At 46.0% G+C, this 20,481-nt stretch overlaps 1 protein-coding gene and 1 long non-coding RNA gene across 3 annotated transcripts in view; one reads left to right on the forward strand and one right to left on the reverse strand.

Annotated features, from left to right (window-relative positions):
• LOC134966347 (collagen alpha-1(XII) chain-like) overlaps positions 1-20,481 on the reverse strand; it is a 300,135-nt gene that overhangs the window by 19,165 nt on the left and 260,489 nt on the right. For both annotated transcript variants that reach the window (XM_063943018.1, XM_063943019.1), the window contains exons 9-13: positions 15,867-16,142; positions 14,604-14,876; positions 11,592-11,864; positions 3,716-3,985; positions 2,423-2,695 (exon numbers count right to left, since the gene is read on the reverse strand). In XM_063943018.1, the coding sequence (XP_063799088.1) occupies positions 2,423-2,695; positions 3,716-3,985; positions 11,592-11,864; positions 14,604-14,876; positions 15,867-16,142 (1,365 nt within the window). The remainder of the gene's footprint in view (positions 1-2,422; positions 2,696-3,715; positions 3,986-11,591; positions 11,865-14,603; positions 14,877-15,866; positions 16,143-20,481) is intronic.
• The window catches only part of LOC134966348 (uncharacterized), a 74,955-nt gene that overhangs the window by 5,347 nt on the left and 49,127 nt on the right, over positions 1-20,481 (forward strand). The gene's annotated exons all lie outside the window — the stretch shown is intronic.

Here is a 20,481-nt window from a genome sequence, read left to right on the forward strand (position 1 = left end):
GCAGATTGAACACACCACACCCAAATCTAACTCTCTCTGCACGTTAAATCTGCCTCCCCTGCAGTGCACATGGGGGGGTAATTCCGAGTTGTTCGCTCGTTGCCGATTTTCACTATATTGCGATTAGTCGCTTACTGCGCATGCGCAAGGTTCGCAGAGCGCATGCACTTAGTTATTTTACACAAAAGTTAGGTATTTTACTCACGGCATAACGAGGATTTTTCATCGTTCTGGTGATCGTACTGTGATTGACAGGAAGTGGGTGTTTCTGGGTGGAAACTTGCCGTTTTCTGGGCGTGCGCGAAAAAACGCTGGCGTTTCTGGGAAAAACGCAGGAGTGTCTGAAGAAACGGGGGAGTGTCTGGGCGAACGCTGGGTGTGTTTGTGACGTCAAACCAGGAACGAAACTGACTGAACTGATCGCAATGGCTGAGTAAGTCTCAAGCTACTCAGAAACTGCTAAGAAATTTCTATTCGCAATTCTGCTAATCTTTCGTTCGCAATTCTGCTATGCTGAGATACACTCCCAGAGGGCGGCTGCTTAGCGTGTGCGATGCTGCTAAAAGCAGCTAGCGAGCGAACAACTCGGAATGAGGGCCATGGTTTTGCCCAACTGCTAACAAAATTCCTGCTGCGATCAACTCAGAATTACCCCCATGGTTTGCCCAACTGCTAACAAATTTGCTGTTGCGATCAACTCTGAATTACCCCCTTAGTTAGGCTGAGGGAGGTCTTATATTAGCAGCGGGAGGCTTAGTTCAGCTGTGGGTGGGGGAGTCATGCTGCGGGCGGATAGTCGGGCTGCGACGGGGAGACGGGCTGCAGGTGGGAAATCAGGCTGCGTGGCCGAAATTAGGCTTTAGGGGACACACTGGATAGAATTAGGCTGCAGAGGGGGGGTCAGGATGCTGTTGACACCACCGTAAATGATACTACCAATAATCCGGCAAAATCAATAATAAGGCACAGTGCTGGAACCGAGGGTGCCGGATTATCGGTAGTGTACCTGTACTATCCCTTTCACATGCAGCCCAGTTCGCGCTTACACAATCACACAGGTGGACATATTCACCCACTCATCTCCTTAAATACTCTGCTGCATGAAACATTCTGATGACAGATTGGAACATGTTATTCTATCCAAGCCCACTTCAAAAATAGGTGACATAGATATTTATAAAATAAAATAAAAAAAATAGCATGGACCTAGCCCAGTGATTCCCAACGTGTATGCTAGGCACCCTGGGGTGTCCTGTGAGGCTCTTGCAAGGGTGCCTCGGCTTGATGGTCCAGGACCAAAACAAATTATTTATGGTCATGGTGATAGGCAAAACCAGTGCTGGTGGCTGCCAATCAAAAAATATATGGCCAATTATAACCACAACTATGTCCATATAACTGAACCTAAGAGTGACAGTGATACAAGGGAAAGGAAAATAAACTATCTGGTCTAAGAGTGACAGGTAAGCACAGTTTACTTAATATATATATTTGTTATTCATCATTAAGAAACTTTTGGACTAAGGCTGCCTTGAAAAATGCTGATACTTTAGGGCGCCGTGATTCAAGAAAGTTTGGGAACCACTGCCCTAGCCAATAACAAAATATATATATATATATATATATATATATATATATATATATATATATATATATATATATATACTCCAAACTCATCTAACAAGCAGCGGCACTCAGAGATTTCAATAAGTGAAAAAATGTGAAAGTTTTTAATCCATGTTAAGGCCAACGTTTCGGGGCACACCCGCCCCTTTGTTTTTGACAAAGGGGCGGGTGTGCCCCGAAACGTTGGCCTTAACATGTTTTAACATGGATTAAAAACTTTCACATTTTTTCACTTATTGAAATCTCTGAGTGCCGCTGCTTGTTAGATGAGTTTGGAGTATCAATTGTTTCCAGAGGGCACCGGAGCAAGTCTTTTTAAGAGAGGTGAGTGCCGGTCCTACACGCTATTTATATATATATATATATATATATATATATATATACATATACATATACATACATTCATGTATAATAACATTGGCTATACAAGTCACCATACATTTAAAAAGTAAATGGTACAACATCATAAATAAAATTCAGGATCATGTTTACATTTTATATCTGCATTTGCAACATGTGAGTGTTATAAAATAATATAACAAGTAATCCATTTCTTCTGTCACTAGTTTGCCCAAAGAGGTCAGGGAGACTCTTATGGCCATCAGTTATTAGTGTCATTGGAATTGGACTCAATGGATTTTCAAAAATAGTCACTAAACTTTACTAGCAGCATGTGATGCGATCAGACTGAACGTACATGAACACAACATCTTACTAGACTAATGAAAGATGCAAGGAAAATGGCTGCATTCAACATGTATTAATAATCTGTTCTGTGCTTGATGCAAACACTTACTATTTCCTGTGCATGCTATGGCTGACAATGCTTTTTCCCCACCAGATTTAAATATGGCAGCCACTGTAACCAAGTACGTTGTATTGGATTTCAGATCTTCCAGAACAGTGCTATTCACTCTGCCATCAACTTGTATGTTCTGTACTGCATTGCTGGGGATTGGTCCATACTGAATTTCATAACCGGCAATACTGTCAAGGCTGGGACCCCATGTCACGCGGAAACTGTGCGCACTTGGGTCAGATATCAAAATCTGAGCTGGCCAAATTTGTTCTACAAAACAAAAGATAAAACTTTTATATGAATCCAATACGGCAAGTTAATATTTACATGGCCTGCTAAGTTTGATAGATAGACAGATAGATAGACAGATAGACAGATAGATAGACAGATAGACAGATAGATCTGATATCTGCTGTGACACCCTCTTCATACATCCAGGGGGGATGCAATCAATTTGCCGGCTGTCGGGATCCCGTTGGTCAGGATATCATCACCGGAATCCCGACAGCCGACAATTCCCTCCGCCGGAATACCGGCGCTCAGGGGCTATTCCCACTCGTGGGTATCCATGACACCCATAGAGTGAGAATAGAACATGTGTCGAGCGCAGGAAGCCCGCAAGGGGACTCTTAGTGCCTGCCCCGCTACCAGCATTCTGACAGGCGGAATGCTGCTGTCGGGATCTTGACAGCTAAATAGTGTATTGTATTCCATCCAGGGATGCTTCATTTTTGCAGGTATCCCCCAAAAAAAGCTGCTTCCCACAAAATCCCTTAAATAAGTATACGCCTTAGTATTGTGTGCAGGAGAGTAAATGTGGAAAAATGTCTGTTTTATGCTGCATCTCTGCAGTGTGATACTTCTATAGGAGATAGTGAGTTTCTTTAGACACACCAGACGTGAGTGGTCCCTGGTGACCCCTACTGCTTAATCAAAATCTTCTCTCCCTCCTCCCATCTACAACATAAGCTTGTACTTCTACCTACTTCTGTAAAATGGGAGTAGGAAAGAGAGAGAGAGAGAGAGAGAGAGAGAGAGAGAGAGAGAGAGATCTGGGGTTGGAATTCTTGGCACCCACTACATATAGCAGAATGTCTTATTGCAAGAACAATGGTAACGATTCATATGGGCTTATTAACTACTATTTGTAATATGCACAAAATTTACATAAATCCTGTTGGATGGCATGTTTATATACCAACCTCTGTATCAGGTGGAGGGAGTATATTTCTATAACTACTGGTTTAATTAAATATGCTCTGCCCCAATATTTGTCATCAGACTATTTACCTGGAAGTGTTGAGATCTGGATGGTCTGTGGTGGAACATATTGGACATTGGACTCAGAAAATACTGTGGCCTGGTATTGAGTATTTGGGTTTAAATTGCTAAGTATCATACTAGTCTGATCCACAGACTTTCTATGCTTCCGGTTTGGATCAGAAACCTTTGCAAACTCTAAAATATAAGGTCCTTTATCTCCCAGCAGCCTCACCCAGGCCAGCTGGAAGCTTGTAGCCGTTCTGTCCCGAACATGTACATTTCTTGTTTGCTGTCGTTCTGTGAAAATGAACGGAGATTAAGGTACAAAATATAATAAATATCTATAAAACTATACACAATTTAAGGTTTGAAATTGTGTTGCATCTCAAAATGTTTTCAAACATATAAACCTGTATTATTTCTCTGACGTCCTAGTGGATGCTGGGTACTCCGTAAGGACCATGGGGAATAGACGGGCTCCGCAGGAGACTGGGCACTCTTTAAAGAAAGATTAGGTACTACATCTGGTGTGCACTGGCTCCTCCCTCTATGCCCCTCCTCCAGACCTCAGTTAGAATCTGTGCCCGGCCAGAGCTGGATGCACTTAGTGGGCTCTCCTGAGTTCACTAAAAAGAAAGTATTTGTTAGGTTTTTTGTTTTCAGTGAGATCTGCTGGCAACAGACTCACTGCTACGTGGGACTTAGGGGAGAGAAGCAAACCTACCTGCTTGCAGCTAGCTTGTGCTTCTAAGGCTACTGGACACCATTAGCTCCAGAGGGATCGAACACAGGGCCCGACCTCGATCGTCCGTTCCCGGAGCCGCGCCGCCGTCCCCCTTGCAGAGCCAGAAGACGGAAGATTCCGGAGAAAATCGGTGGCTGAAGACTCCGGTCTTCAATAAGGTAGCGCACAGCACTGCAGCTGTGCGCCATTGCTCCCACAGCACACCACACGCTCCGGTCACTGGTGGGTGCAGGGCGCTTGGGGGGGGGGGGGCGCCCTGGGCTGCAATTAGTATACCTTAAGTGGCAAAATGCACATAATACAGTTCTAAACTGTATATGTGCCTAATCCCCCGCCATAATTATTATTAAAAAAGCGGGAGAAGCCCGCCGCTGAAGGGGCGGGGCTATCTTCCTCAGCACAGCCAGCGCCATTTTCTCTCCACAGCTCCACTGGAAGGATGCTCCCCAGGCTCTCCCCTGCAGTATACACTACGGAAAGGGTAAAAGAGAGAGGGGGGGCACATAAATTTAGGCGCAAATTGTGATATAAGCAGCTATTGGGGGAAAATTCACTTTGTGTATAGTGTAAATCCCTCTGTTATATAGCGCTCTGGTGTGTGCTGGCATACTCTCTCTCTGTCTCCCCAAAGGACTTTGTGGGGTCCTGTCCTCAGTCAGAGCATTCCCTGTGTGTGTGTGTGTGTGTGTGCGGTGTGTCGGTACGGCTGTGTCGACATGTTTGATGAGGACGCTTACGTGGAGGCGGAGCAGGTGCCGATAAGTGTGATGTCGCCCCCTGCGGGCCGACACCAGAGTGGATGGATATGTGGAAGGTATTAACCGACAGTGTCAACTCCTTGCATAAAAGGTTCGATGACGCAGCTTTGGGACAGCCGGCATCTCAGCCCGCGCCTGCCCAGGCATCTCAGAGGCCATCAGGGGCTCAAAAACGCCCGCTACCTCAGATGGCAGACACAGATGTCGACACGGAGTCTGACTCCAGTGTCGACGAGGATGAGACAAATGTACAATCCACAAGGGCCATCCGATGCATGATTACGGCAATGAAAAATGTGTTGCACATTTCTGACATTAACCCGGTTACCACAAAAAAGGGTATTATGTTTGGGGAGAAAAAGCAGCCAGTGACTTTACCCCCATCTGATGAGTTAAATGAATTGTGTGAAGAAGCGTGGGGCTCCCCAGATAAGAAACTAGTGATTTCTAAGCGGTTACTAATGGCGTACCCTTTCCCGCCAACGGATAGGTTACGCTGGGAGACATCCCCTAGGGTGGACAAGGCACTCACACGCTTATCAAAAAAGGTGGCACTGCCGTCTCAGGATACGGCCGCCTTAAAGGAGCCTGCAGATAGAAAGCAGGAGGCTATCCTGAAGTCTGTGTATGCACACTCAGGTACTATACTGAGACCTGCTATTGCTTCAGCATGGATGTGTAGTGCTGCAGCAGCAGGGTCTGATTCCCTGTCTGATAACATTGATTCCCTTGACAGGGACACTATTTTACTAACCATAGAGCATATTAAAGACGTAGTCTTATATATGAGGGATGCACAGAGGGACATTTGCCGGCTGGCATCTAGAATTAATGCAATGTCCATTTCTGCCAGGAGAGTATTATGGACTCGGCAGTGGACTGGTGATGCTGATTCTAAAAGGCACATGGAGGTTTTGCCTTATAAGGGTGAGGAATTGTTTGGGGACGGTCTCTCGGACCTCGTATCCACAGCAACAGCTGGGAAGTCGACTTTTTTACCTCAGGTTCCCTCACAGCCTAAGAAAGCACCGTATTATCAAGTACAGTCCTTTCGGCCTCAGAAAGGCAAGCGGGTCAGAGGCGCGTCCTTTCTGCCCAGAGGCAGGGGTAGAGGGAAAAAGCTGCACCAGACAGCCAGTTCCCAGGAACAAAAATCCTCCCCTGCTTCCACTAAGTCCACCGCATGACGCTGGGGCTCCACAGGTGGAGCCAGGTGCGGTGGGGGCCCGTCTCCGGAACTTCAGCGACCAGTGGGTTCGCTCACAGGTGGATCTCTGGGTTCTACAAGTGGTATCTCAGGGATACAAGCTGGAGTTCGAGACGTCTCCCCCTCGCCATTACCTCAAATCAGCCTTGCCAGCTACTCCCAAGCACAGGGAGGTAGTACTGGCGGCAATTCACAAGCTGTACCTCCAGCAGGTGATAATCAAAGTTCCCCTCCTTCAACAGGGACGGGGTTACTATTCCACAATGTTTGTGGTACCGAAACCAGACGGTTCGGTGAGACCCATTCTAAATTTGAAATCCTTGAACACTTATATAAGGAAGTTCAAGTTCAAAATGGAATCGCTCAGGGCGGTTATTGCAAGCCTGGAAGAGGGGGATTATATGGTATCACTGGACATCAAGGATGCTTACCTACATGTCCCCATTTACCCACCTCACCAGGAGTACCTCCGATTTGTGGTACAGGACTGCCATTACCAATTCCAGACGTTGCCGTTTGGTCTGTCCACGGCACCGAGGGTATTTACCAAGGTAATGGCCGAAATGATGATACTCCTTCGAAAGAAGGGAGTTATAATTATCCCGTACTTGGACGATCTCCTTATAAAGGCGAGGTCCATGGAGCAGTTGTTGGTCGGAGTAGCACTATCTCAGGAAGTGCTACAACAGCACGGCTGGGTTCTGAATATCCCAAAGTCGCAGCTGGTTCCTACGACGCGTCTGCTGTTCTTGGGTATGATTCTGGACACAGAACAGAAGAAGGTGTTTCTCCCGGAGGAGAAGGCCAAGGAGTTGTCATCTCTGGTCAGAGACCTCCTGAAGCCAAAACAGGTGTCGGTGCATCACTGCACGCGAGTCCTGGGAAAGATGGTAGCTTCTTACGAAGCAATTCCCTTCGGCAGGTTCCATGCAAGGATCTTTCAGTGGGATCTGTTAGACAAGTGGTCCGGATCGCATCTTCAGATGCATCGGCTGATCACCCTGTCCCCGAGGGCCAGGGTGTCTCTGCTGTGGTGGCTGCAGAGTGCCCATCTTCTCGAGGGCCGCAGATTCGGCATACAGGACTGGGTCCTGGTGACCACGGATGCAAGCCTCCGAGGTTGGGGGGCAGTCATTCAGGGAAGAAACTTCCAAGGACAATGGTCGAGTCAGGAGACTTCCCTACACATAAATATTCTGGAACTAAGGGCCATTTACAATGCCCTAAGTCAAGCAAAACCCCTGCTTCAAAACCAGCCGGACAACATCACGGCGGTCGCCCATGTAAACCGACAGGGCGGCACAAGAAGCAGGATGGCAATGGCAGAAGCCACAAGGTTTCTCCGATGGACGGAGAATCACGTGATAGCACTGTCAGCAGTGTTCATTCCGGGAGTGGACAACTGGGAAGCAGACTTCCTCAGCAGGCACGACCTCCACCCGGGAGAGTGGGGACTTCATCCAGAAGTCTTCCAGCTGATTGTTAATCGTTGGGAAAGGCCACAGGTGGACATGATGGCGTCCCGCCTCAACAAAAAGCTAAAAAGATATTGCGCCAGGTCAATGGACCCTCAGGCGATAGCTGTGGACGCTCTAGTGACACCGTGGGTGTACCAATCGGTTTATGTGTTCCCTCCTCTTCCTCTCATACCAAAGGTACTGAGGATAATAAGAAAGAGAGGAGTAAGAACTATACTCATCGTTCCGGATTGGCCAAGAAGAACTTGGTACCCGGAACTACAATAAATGATCTCAGAGGACCCTTGGCCTCTGCCGCTCCGACAGGACCTGCTGCAGCAGGGGCCCTGTCTGTTCCAAGACTTACCGCGGCTACGTTTGACGGCATGGCGGTTGAACGCCGGATCCTGATGGAAAAGGGCATTTCGGTTGAAGTCATTCCTACGCTGATAAAAGCTAGGAAGGATGTGACAGCAAAACATTATCACCGCATATGGCGAAAATATGTTGCTTGGTGTGAGGCTATAAAGGCCCCAACAGAGGAATTTCAGCTGGGTCGATTTCTGCACTTCCTACAGTCAGGAGTGACTATGGGCCTAAAATTGGGATCCATAAAAGTCCAGATTTGGCCCTGTCTATTTTCTTTCAAAAAGAACTGGCTTCACTGCCTGAAGTTCAGACGTTTGTCAAGGGAGTGCTGCATATTCAGCCCCCTTTTGTGCCTCCAGTGGCACCTTGGGATCTCAACGTTGTGTTGGATTTCCTAAAATCACATTGGTTTGAGCCACTTCAGACCGTGGAGCTAAAATATCTCACGTGGAAAGTGGTCATGCTATTGGCCTTAGCTTCGGCTAGGCGTGTGTCAGAATTGGCGGCTTTGTCATGTAAAAGCCCCTATCTGATCTTCCATATGGACAGGGCAGAATTGAGGACTCGTCCCCAATTTCTCCCTAAGGTGCTATCAGCGTTTCATTTGAACCAACCTATTGTGATGCCTGCGGCTACTCGGGACTTGGAGGATTCCAAGTTGCTGGACGTAGTACGGGCCCTGAAAATTTATGTTTCCAGGATGGCTAGAGTCAGAAAAACTGACTCGCTGTTTATCCTGCATGCACCCAACAAGCTGGGTGCTCCTGCTTCTAAGCAGACTATTGCTCGCTGGATCTGTAGCACGATTCAGCAGGCTCATTCTGCGGCTGGACTGCCGCATCCTAAATCAGTAAAAGCCCATTCCACGAGGAAGGTGGGCTCTTCTTGGGCGGCTGCCCGAGGGGTCTCGGCTTTACAACTTTGCCGAACTGCTACCTGGTCGGGATCAAACACGTTTGCAAAATTCTACAAGTTTGATACCCTGGCTGAGGAGGACCTTGAGTTTGCTCATTCGGTGCTGCAGAGTCATCCGCACTCTCCCGCCCGTTTGGGAGCTTTGGTATAATCCCCATGGTCCTTACGGAGTACCCAGCATCCACTAGGACGTCAGAGAAAATAAGAATTTACTCACCGGTAATTCTATTTCTCGTAGTCCGTAGTGGATGCTGGGAGCCCGTCCCAAGTGCGGACTTCTGCAATACTTGTATATAGTTATTGCTTAACTATAGGGTTATTGTTCTGAGCCATCTGTTGAATGAGGCTCAGCTGTTATTCATACTGTTAACTGGGTATAGTTATCACAAGTTGTACGGTGTGCTGGTATGAGTCTTACCCTGGATTCCAAATCCTTTCCTAGTAATGTCAGCTCTTCCGGGCACAGTTTCCCTAACTGAGGTCTGGAGGAGGGGCATAGAGGGTGGAGCCAGTGCACACCAGATGTAGTACCTAATCTTTCTTTAAAGAGTGCCCAGTCTCCTGCGGAGCCCGTCTATTCCCCATGGTCCTTACGGAGTACCCAGCATCCACTACGGACTACGAGAAATAGAATTACCGGTGAGTAAATTCTTATTATTGTAAAGCGGTCACAGGCTCTCTGTATTATGTGGCGGTGACTTTGATGCTCTCTGTATTGAATGGTGGTCACTGCAAAGCTCTGTGTACTGTAAGATGGTCACTGCAATGCTCTGTGTACTGTATGGTGGTCACCTGCAATGCTCTGTGTGCTGTATAGTGGTTATTGAGATTCTATGTATGTGTGTGAGGGGTTCCCGATGCTGTTTCTTACCCAGAGCATTAGAATGCTTACTAAGTTAGTTACAACTCTGTGTGTGCTTGCACAGAAATACAGTACCGGTTGCCAGTGACTGCTTTAATATCTATTATTGGAGGCTGATAATGCTGCTGCCTAATCATAGCGATCTGCACTTTCCCATCAGCTGTTATACTGCTACTTCCTGTGTCATGTGTCACCACCCTTTACACCTTGTATGAACAAATGTGCCAGGGGAAGGGAGGTAATGGCAGGGTTGGGTGTGCTGATTGTTTGCCCTGGATGACAGATAGTCTTGCTTAACTCCTGCTTACTGATCATCCATCCCAGCATTAAAAACAGTATAGCAAACCATATAAAAATAAATTGGAATGGTCACTATTTGTCTCCAAATTGAGCTGCCCATGCTACTATCAGAATGTGCTTAGCACATTGATTCTGCAGCTACTAACTTTTTTGAAGCACAAGAGCTTGCTCTCTCTCTGGGAGGATGCACCATTAAACCGTAGTGAATCAACTTGTTCGACGTAGGCAACAGGAGTAGCCTTCGCAGTTTAAAGGCTCAAGGTTCTAGCAGTTGCTTGTTGTCCTCTTGTAAAAGTATTGTGGAGGATGAATGGTCTCTGTGAATCTAAACTGTTCTGTACTTGATATTTATTTCTGAAAACATCCCCAAGGTATTTCAGTTGACTTCCAGCTCATTACACTGAGAAGGTTAAAAAGAGTGGAATCACAATGTCTTCTTTGAAATGGAATGAAGAAGCCACCCTTGGAAAGAAATGGAAGGATAAAAGAAACGAAATATAGTGTACACAATATCTCAGTGTGATGCCAATCCTCTCTCTGGCACAGGGCACCAAAAGTCTAGCTACAGCTCTGAATATGGATCCTTTTCCTGTATACATAATGATCTATGTTGTGTGTGTGTGTGTGTGTGTGTCTCCACTATGGGTATACTATAAATACATTGAAGCTACTCTAGTTTTACATGGATGGAGAACATAGATAAACTTAAGACAGAAATAACAGTAAGATGAACTGCAGATTCTTGCTTATTTTGATTTCTGATTCGTATATAAGTACAAATAACACAGTCCTGGAACTTGCACTTCTGTCCTCTGTTACCCTTTACGGATGATGTTCTCTCAGAGTTCATGCTTGTGAAACATAAAAGTTCAGCTGTACGGTCATTTAAGCTCTGCCAAATGGACCCCAATAATCACCACTCTGTCCCTGAGGTCTCTTCTTGCAGCCATAATTATGTGTAACCAAGGAAGTCCAGAAGACGTGACCGGCTTAATTAACATGAGCCGCACTTGCATGAAAGCTGTTGCTTTGAACGTGCTAGCATCCCTCAGTTACCCAAGTGTTTGTATATTTTGTGTCCACTGCCTATACATCTCCCCTATAGTACACTGACAATTTGTACAAATGAAACACTTATTTACACACAGCCTCGTCCAACATATGAGTCTACCAGTGGATGACGGCCCCCTAGGATTACTGCCATGTTTGCTGTAGTGCTACATGTGAAAACAATTGATGCATTTTAGAAATATTTACATATTTGTCACATTTAAAAAAGCTTAAACCTACCCGTCACAGTGGACACATGGAGGACTTCAGGTTGAACATGCTGCGTACTGTATTGTGGGAACAGCGTGACCTGATAGGTGGTGTTTGATCTTAAGCCGCTTATAATCAAATTGGTTTCATCTCCATACAAAGTCCTCTGTTCTGCCCTTGGATCAGAAATGGGCACATATTCCAAAACATAAAGCCCTTCGTCTGTAGGCAACCTTGACCAGGTTAGAAGAAAACTTGTACTTGTTATATCCTGAGCCTGCAAATTTCTTCCTTGGATGGGTTCTATGATAGAGGAAGGTCAATAAGATAACAGACAAGGAGCCAGGACTAAGCAGCATCACAATGCAAAAGGAGGGGCAGCATAAAGCTGCTAAAATCAAAGTAAATGATAAGGCATTGTTCATAGGAGCGGTTGCAATTCTGGAAATGACCAGCTGAGCCTGCTACCCTAGCTTCTCCTTTTAGATTACTAGCAGCAGCTGATGTCATTGTTGTATAGGTTTTTGTAGTTTGTGATGAAAAAGAGAAAATAATCACTAGAATCCCATTTTAGTCCTCATATCACAGGTTTATGATTTATGCATTGGTTTTTGCTAAAATGGCCCTGAAGGCAGAGCCCCTGATGGAAGAGCTGTCCTGCGCGTGCAGTTAATGCGGTCTGCCCGCATTAACTGCGAACGCCTCTGCCTAATAGACAGTCAGAGGCGTTTGTGGCGATAGTAAATTTTTGGGCCGGCGCCGGGAAACGGAGGCGTTACTCCATTAAAAGTATAGGAAAGGGGGCGTGGCCGCGCCCCCTTTACCCGTGGCCATGCCCCCTTTTCTAATTTGTACCGATTTTTATGTGTAAAATGTTGGAGGGCATGATGCTACCCGGCTGCGACCCGCATCAGGCCCCTTTCCCACTGCCGCCTCCAACCCGGCATATTGCCGGGCTGGTGATGTAGCCGATGATGCGGCAGAGGCGGTGCTTGGAGATCACATGATCTCCAAGCACCAACCGTAAATTCTCTGTAAACGGGAAGCCGGGTCGATGCGACCCGGCTACCGTTTACACTGCACAGTTTGGCGGGTTGAACCCGTGTTCAACCCTGCAAACTACCCATGTTGGAATACCGGGTCATTCAACCCGGATTATTCCAACTCTGCCCTTTTACTCCAACCTACAACACAGTTATGCATGTTTATGTGCAATAACCCGTGTTATATGCTGGTGGTGTAAAAGGAGTATTAGAGTACTGAAACAGACAAAATGACACTGGCATGTGTAATAAAAAGACTATCCCAATATCCTCTCCCCAGTCCCGCATACACTGTCTCATGTGGGGCACCAGCTGGGGAGGTTTACGTACCTCCTAACATCATCCACGGCCAAATAGGGAAACTTCTGCGCACTGAAGGTGCGCCTGCAAAAAGGGGGTGTGGCCTTAGGAAAATGGGCAGGGCTTCACAGGAATGCTCGCGATCGTGAGCCACACCCCTCATTTTCATCACAATGGGGGCATCCCCAGCGCCCTGTGAGCTGCTGCCCATGCCTCCAGCCTCTCTGCCTCCAGTGAAAAGACACTGTTCGCATCTGTTCACAGCTTAATGTGTGCCAGGAGCCTCCCAACTGCCCCCCCCCCTCCCCGAAAATCAGGACATTTGGGAGGTATGGGTTTGTCCCAGGCCTTGTTGCTGTGCACAGCAGCGGTGAACAGGTGCCGCCTGGATCTCAGTGAAAGGGTGGTTGGGAGCAAGTGGACAGGGGTAAATGGCAGACTAGCCATAGGGAGTGGATACACCCACACTGGGACCCCTTCGGACATGCCCATATTAATATTCACTTTGCCTAAGGGGTATATTTATCACAATAAGCATTTTTAATTTGGATGTGATATTTTTTGCATAAATTCACAAAGTTGAAATGAACAGTATCATGCAGATTTATTAAATTACTCTTGCAGGACTCCTTCTCTGAACAAATTGTGAATTAGTAGCCCATAGACTACTAAAGGGTGATGCCATCTGGAGATGGCGTTATCTTATTGAAGTATCTGGAAATCGATAAATCCCTCAGCTTTGCAGCCCCCATAGAACTTATGAAGGCTGCAGATGCTGTCAGAAATGGAGTGGCCGCAGCAGATAACTGCTACATCTATGGGATACTAAGGGGGACATGTACTAAGCAGTGATAAAAGTGGAGAAGTGAGCCAATGGAGAAGTTGCCCATGTCAACCAATCAGCTGCTCTGTATACTGTTATAGTATGCACATTATAAGTGTCACGTCAATGCTGATTGGTTGCCATGGGCAACTTCTCCACTGGCTCACTTCTCAACTTTTATCACTGCTTAGTAAATGTCCCCCTAAATATTTACCGGTACCTCTGAAAACAACTGTTTTCTGGGGAATAACCCACAAATATTTTTACTGATAAATATGCCCCTAAATGTTGGGGGCTGAACTTCCCTCTCATAATTTGATAAATAAATGAGACAGCAATGAGAAATATTTAAGGAGATAAAAAAATAAGTTCATAAAAAGGTAAGCAGTGCTGCAGAGCACTGCCGGTCCCGGGTAAAATTTTGGGGCATGGCCTAATTGCAGTAAGCATGTCCATGCCCAATTTGGAAAAAGAAAAGAAAAAAAAGTATTTGCAATGAGCAGAGGTGCACATTGAGCCACTCAGTGAAGGACAAATCCAGAGGGAAGGGGGGCGGGGGAGGGGGGTTTCAGTGTGATCGCTCCCACCCGCCATCACAGGAAGAGACTTATGCTGCTGCTCAGCGGCTGCAGCCTCTCTGGCCTCACTGCAGCTGAACTGGTGAAAGAAGCTGCTACTGCTGATAGTCTGGCCCAGGTAATTAGAACCCCCTGCTTTGTGGCCCTCAAGCTAAGGTGATCCTAAAGTGGTTGTAGGCAAAACCTGAAAGTGTTATTTTTACGATTTTCCCCGATGTTAATTCCCAGTTAGATCCACAATCATACTATAGGCAAAGGGTAATGGGTCAGTTCCAGACACATCATAGTTCTAGCTCACCTGGGAGGGTAGAGATCTGGGTAGTCTGTGACTGAATAAGCTGCAGATTGGATTCAGGGGTAAAAGTGATCTGGTAGGTGGTATTCGGTGTTAAGTTTCCAATCACCGCACTGGTCTCACCATACAACGTCATCTGTGATACTACCCCTGGTTTATAAGCAAATACGAAATTCAGAGTATAACGTCCTGTATCTCCTGATAATGGTGACCAGGCTATGTGGAAACTCCTTGTGGTTATATTCAGAACATGAAGATTTCTTGATTGGATCAGGTCTGTTAAACAGAAAGAAAAGCAAATTATTTGGAAGATATAGAAAACAGAATGTACTACAATAAAGAGGGAAAAGAACAGATCACACATAGGTGTTTTATCAATTATCCAGTTTTGGGCCAATAATTGTAATTTCTTATCACCGCTATTTGTGGCAATAAGAAATTAAGTTTCAACCAAATGTACTAAAACACACATGCAGGGACATGGGAACTGAAAAGAGCCCATCCCTGCGACCGCTAATGCGATCATTTCATTCCTCTTTTGAGACCATGTGAAGCTACTACACAAGTGTAACAAAAAGGCTACAGCAGCTAACACCATCTCCAGATGGCATTAGCTGCTGCTGCTAAGCTGACAGTTTAGCAGCCACCATAGAAATCTACCTGCGATATTTGCTGTGATCTTTCAATGATATATTTAGGGAATATTTAATATTTGCAGGTTCATACAGAAAATTGGCGTTTTCGGGGGACATCCCGCAAATATTGTTTAATAAATAGGTAACCATAATCAGAGACTAACATAGGTCTAAAGAGTAATTATACCTCAAGTTCCATGTGTTCCACGCTTGTACCAATGACAAATGTGCATGTCAGAGTTTATACCTAGGGAGACACTGTGGAACTTATTTAGATTTGGAGGTCTCTTAGTAAAAAGCATAGTTTTAAAATACTGTACATTCCATAAAGAAAGTGTATTTTACATGTTTATTCTGTGTTGCACATCTTATCTGCAATTCAAAATAAACAGTAAACAACGTCTTAGAAGAAGTTTAAAGTACACATGATAAGACACTGGTCGTCGTCGTCGTCATCATCATCAACTTTTTGACAAATGGTGTTTTTGTGTAAAAAAAAGCCTTTCAGAAATCATTTAAAAAATGTTGCATCACCCTTTCTAAAAACATCATGTGAGCACTAGCACTCATTTAAGTGGCAGGATAATGGTAATATACAAAACATAAGAATGTCAGGAAACACGCAGATTACCTGGTAGGGTAGACACCCGGATACTCTGTGACTGTGTAGACTGCAAACTGGATTCAGGGTTAAATGTGACCAGATAGGTGGTATTTGGTTTTAGGTTGCTAATCCCCACACTGGTCTGATCTCCATACAATGTCTTTCTGAACTCTGTCCTTGGATCAGATACTGAAGCGTAAACCAGGAAGTAGCGCCCAGTATCTCCGGTTACCTTTAACCAGGTTAAATTAAAACTTGTTTCTGTAATATTCACAACCTGAAGATTTCTTGTTTGGGTCAGATCTGCAAAAAGAAAATGAATTTATGGCAATGTTCTGTACACAATAAGACGTACTGCAGCACTAATACTGTATCTCTGAGTCTGGGTCTTTTCCCTTGACCTTGATCATGCGCTTGTGATCCCAGCTGTTTTTGTGAGAGGTACTGAAAGTGTGGTTTGACGGAGAGGGAGAAGTCAAGGATTACTCCAAGACAGCGTACTTGAGGGCCAGAGGAGATATTAGTGGTATCAATAGATAATGAAATTGTCGGAGGTGAGGTTGTGCGGGAGGGTGGGGAGATGATCAGCTTAGTCTTAGACATGTTAAGTTTAAGAAAGCACTGGGACATCCAAGAAGAGATAGCAGAGAGACAGTTGGAGAAATGAGTGACAAGAGCCGGGGAGAGGTCAGGGGAAGAAAGGTAGAATCATCAGCATAGAGATGATATTGTAAGTCAAAAGAGCTAATGAGGCCATCTAAAGAGGACGTATACAGAAAGAAAAGAAACGGACCAAGAACCGAACCTTGGGGGACATCTACAATTAGTGGAAGTGGAGGAGAGGTGGAGTCATGAGAGGAGACAGAGAAGGAACGGTCAGAGAGGTAGGGGTATAGCCATGAGAGTGCAGTATCACGTAGACCATAGGAGTGATGGATTTGCAGAAAGAGAGGGTAGTTCACAGTGACAAAAGCAGCAGAGAGGCTAAGGAGATTAAGCAGAGTAGCCCTTGGATTTTGCAGAAAGGAGGTCATTGCGGACTTTTGTGAGGGCAGTTTCAGTGGAGTGGCGAGGACGGAGGCCAGACTGGAAATGGTCAAGCAGTGAGTGGGTAGAAAAAAGGCAGTAAGGATGTTGTAGACAATATGCTCAAGGAGTTTGAAGGCAAAAGGGAGGAGAGATATGGGTCGGTATTTGGAGAGAGTGTGTGTATCAAGGGTAGGTTTTTTTTAAAATAGGGGAGACAAGTGCATGCTTGAAGGTAGAGGGGACAGTGCCTAATGAGAGGGTGAGATTAAGGAGGTGGGGAAGATGGGAACAGGAAGGAAGAGAGAGGTAGCAGAGGAGGCAGGAGGGGATAGGGTCAAGTGGTGAGGTGGAGTCGGGGAATGGATAAGGGCCATGACTTCCTCACCAGATACATGGGAGAAAGATGTCATGGAGAGGGGTGTTAAGGTAAAGGAGGTGGCTGGTTGCTGATGGTTTGGTCGGACGTGAAGTCCTGATGTATGGAGTCAATTTTAGATGTGTTGTAAGTGGAAAAGTCAAAAGCAGAAGTGAGGGGGGGAGATGAGGTGGGAGTTGGCAGAGGAGGGAGTAGAGAGTGGTAAAAAGGTGCTGGGGGTTCAAAGACTGGGAGGAGATGAGGTTCTTAAAGTATGGCTGTTTAGTGAGGGAAAGGGCAGCACTGAAGGATGTGAGCATAAGTTTGAAATGGAGAAAGTCTGCCTTAGAGCGTGATTTCCCCCACTGTCACTTGGGAGTACGTGAGCATTTTTGCAGATATCTGGTGCATTTGATGTGCCAGGGATAATGTATTGATCTGCGAGGGTGAATAGTGGTCAGTGGAGCGACAGAGTCAAGAGCAGAAGTAAGGGATGCATTGTGTAGGGAAGTGGCTTGTTCAGAGCGACAGTATAGAAGAGAGAATTGGGATGTTGAAACCACCTAATGTAATGAAGGGAATGTCAGACGAGAGGAAGTGAGGAAGCCAGGAAGTTATCAAGGAATTTGAAGGAAATGCCAGGGGGACAAAAAAATTACAACTGAAGATGAACAGGTTGGAAGAGGCATATAGCATGGACCTCAAATGTAGAGAATTTAAGAGACAATTATGAGTTGTAGGAGAGGATAAAAGGGCCCCAACACCACCTCCTTGGCGATTCCCAGGTTGGGTGGGTGTGTGAGAATGTGAGGCCCATTAGCAGAAAGAGCAGCGGGAGAAGTGGTGTCAGAGGGGGTAATCCAGGTTTCAGTAATGGCTAGGATAGTGGTTCCCAAACTTTTTAGAATCACGGTGCCCTAGAGCATCAGACTTTTTTTCGTGGCACAACTAGGAAAAAGTTTCTTATTGAGAAATTTAGAAATACCTATTACATTAAGTAAATTTTGTTTAGAGGTCATCCTTAGGTTCAATTGTGTGTGAGAGACAAGATTTGCTTCTGTGATTGACAGCCGGCAGCACTAGTTTTGCCTATTACGTTGACTAAATATAATTTGAACTGGTCCTGGACTACCAATCCAAGGCACCCCTGCAAGTGCCCTGAGGCACCCCAGGGTGCCACGCCACACCGTTTTTTAGAACCACCGGGCCAGGAGATGCTGGGAGTTGGAGATGAAAGGGTCATTGGTGGGGACCAGTTTGTTACAAACAAATTTGCCATTCCATAGGTCGTGCGAGTTTGTGGGAGGGATGTGAATGAGATTATCAGGGCTGCTGTAACATTGAGATGAGATTAATTTGGATGGTAGGGATAAAGCGGGCGTAGTGTTGGTGCAGGCTGCTGAACTAGGAGGGGAAACTGCACAAGGAGGTCAGAGAGGAACTGCAGTGTGATACAGATGGAGGTCAGGTGAAATGACAGGGAAAGGGGGGAAGAGAGTGGGCTGAGGGTTGGGGTAGTTTGCCCATGGTGGGGCAGAAGTGACTAAAAGTGGTTTAAGAGAAAGGTAAGAGCGGAAGGGAAGCAGAGAGGTGGATGGGAAACAAAGGAGAGGGGGAGAGTAGGAGACTAGGGGGAAGGATAGAGGTTGGAAGATGGTGCAAAATAAAGGATTAGATAGACAAGGAGTGATGGGGAGGGTTGATGAAAACCTGGACATAGTATGGATGAGGTAAATGGGTGTTAATTTTTTTTTTAAAAAGGAGTGGAGACTGTAGAATAGAGAAAGAACAGTAGAATTGCAGGAATGCAAGTAAAAGTACAGCGTTGGTAAGTGTGTATGTTCAATGACAATAAGAAAGTTTCAAGCTAAATTTAAACTGAAGATTATAAGACTGCATAAACTGAGTTTTAAAGTAGACTGTTAAGGTCCGTACTGTCACGATCCGGGTATCTGGACGCCATTTCTTACCTATCAGATGCCTCCTAAGGCTGGCTCAGCGCTCCAGGACCGGATCCCATCTGTTATCCTGATGTGCACAATGCACATTCCCGCATCCTCTCCTGTCTCTCTGGACGCAGTCACAGTAACGCCTTATACATCTGGGATGGCGTCTCCCGCGGCCTCCGCCGCCGTCCCTGAGCTTCTGCATTCAGAGTGGCGATTACGTCAGCCACGGCCTCCGCTGTGTCCGCGTGGTCGGATGTGCATCTGTCAGCCTGGCGTCTCCTGTGGCCGGCGCCGCCATTACTGTTTTCCAGACCACATGGATTACAATCCAAACTTCCCTCCAAGTGTCTGCATGGGCGCAGCCATCTTGGATTCTGTCAGCTGATCATTCCTACCAATCCGTTGTCAGTATTATTAATTTGCATAATTGCCTAGCCAATGCCTTCCTTGCTGCAGGTATAAATAGGTTGTGCCTGAGCAAGGAAGGCATTGGCTGGTTGTCAAACCTAGTTCCAGTTTGTCTCTCTTCTGTGAATGTCTTCCAGGTCCCAGCTCCTGTCTCCAGACTTCTGCTATAGAGACCCGCACCAGCATTCCATCTGCGGTGTAGCCTGACTCTCCGATCCATTCTGGACTCACCTGTTTCCAGCTACAACATCACCTGCTTCCAGCTTAGCTTCCAGCAGTGTACAGCTTCTCTTAAAGGGCCGGTGTCCTTTCTGCAGTTTACCACTCTCCACCGGTATTATTATTTCTCCGCTCTCAAATTCTACATTTCATCTACATTGCATCGCTCTTAAGCTTTATTTATTATTTAACTGGTTCCAGCCAGTATCCACTCCGTGCCAACACCTGTCTGGTTCTAACCAGTACCCACAGCAGCATTTTATCTACAGCAGTCCAGCTTTCCCTGGAACACCAGCTGGTACGACCCTGGGCTTTCCTCATTGCTACAGTTGAGCCTGGTAAGGACTTTCCAACTTGCAGATAATAAGAACTGTCTCATACCACCAGAGCTCTGTGGCCCCTGCCACCCTGTAGTACCCAGGAACTGTATTATTATTTCTCTGCTGATTTTTATGTTACTTTTTACTGCTTCTGTGATGCATGGAGTTTGTCATAAATAAATATCATTGACTTTTACTCAAGTTGTCATGGTCACGCCTTCGGGCGGTTTCTCTTCATGTTACTTACATGTCCAGGGGTCTGATACAACCTCCCAGGTTCCGGTACATCTCAGCCCCTACAACTGAGGCTGCCTTCCGTCAGCTCAGGCCCTCAGTTGTGACAGTAAGCACTGACCTAATGA

Source organism: Pseudophryne corroboree, chromosome 10 (assembly GCF_028390025.1).
Source record: "Pseudophryne corroboree isolate aPseCor3 chromosome 10, aPseCor3.hap2, whole genome shotgun sequence".
Taxonomy (NCBI): Eukaryota; Metazoa; Chordata; class Amphibia; order Anura; family Myobatrachidae; genus Pseudophryne; species Pseudophryne corroboree.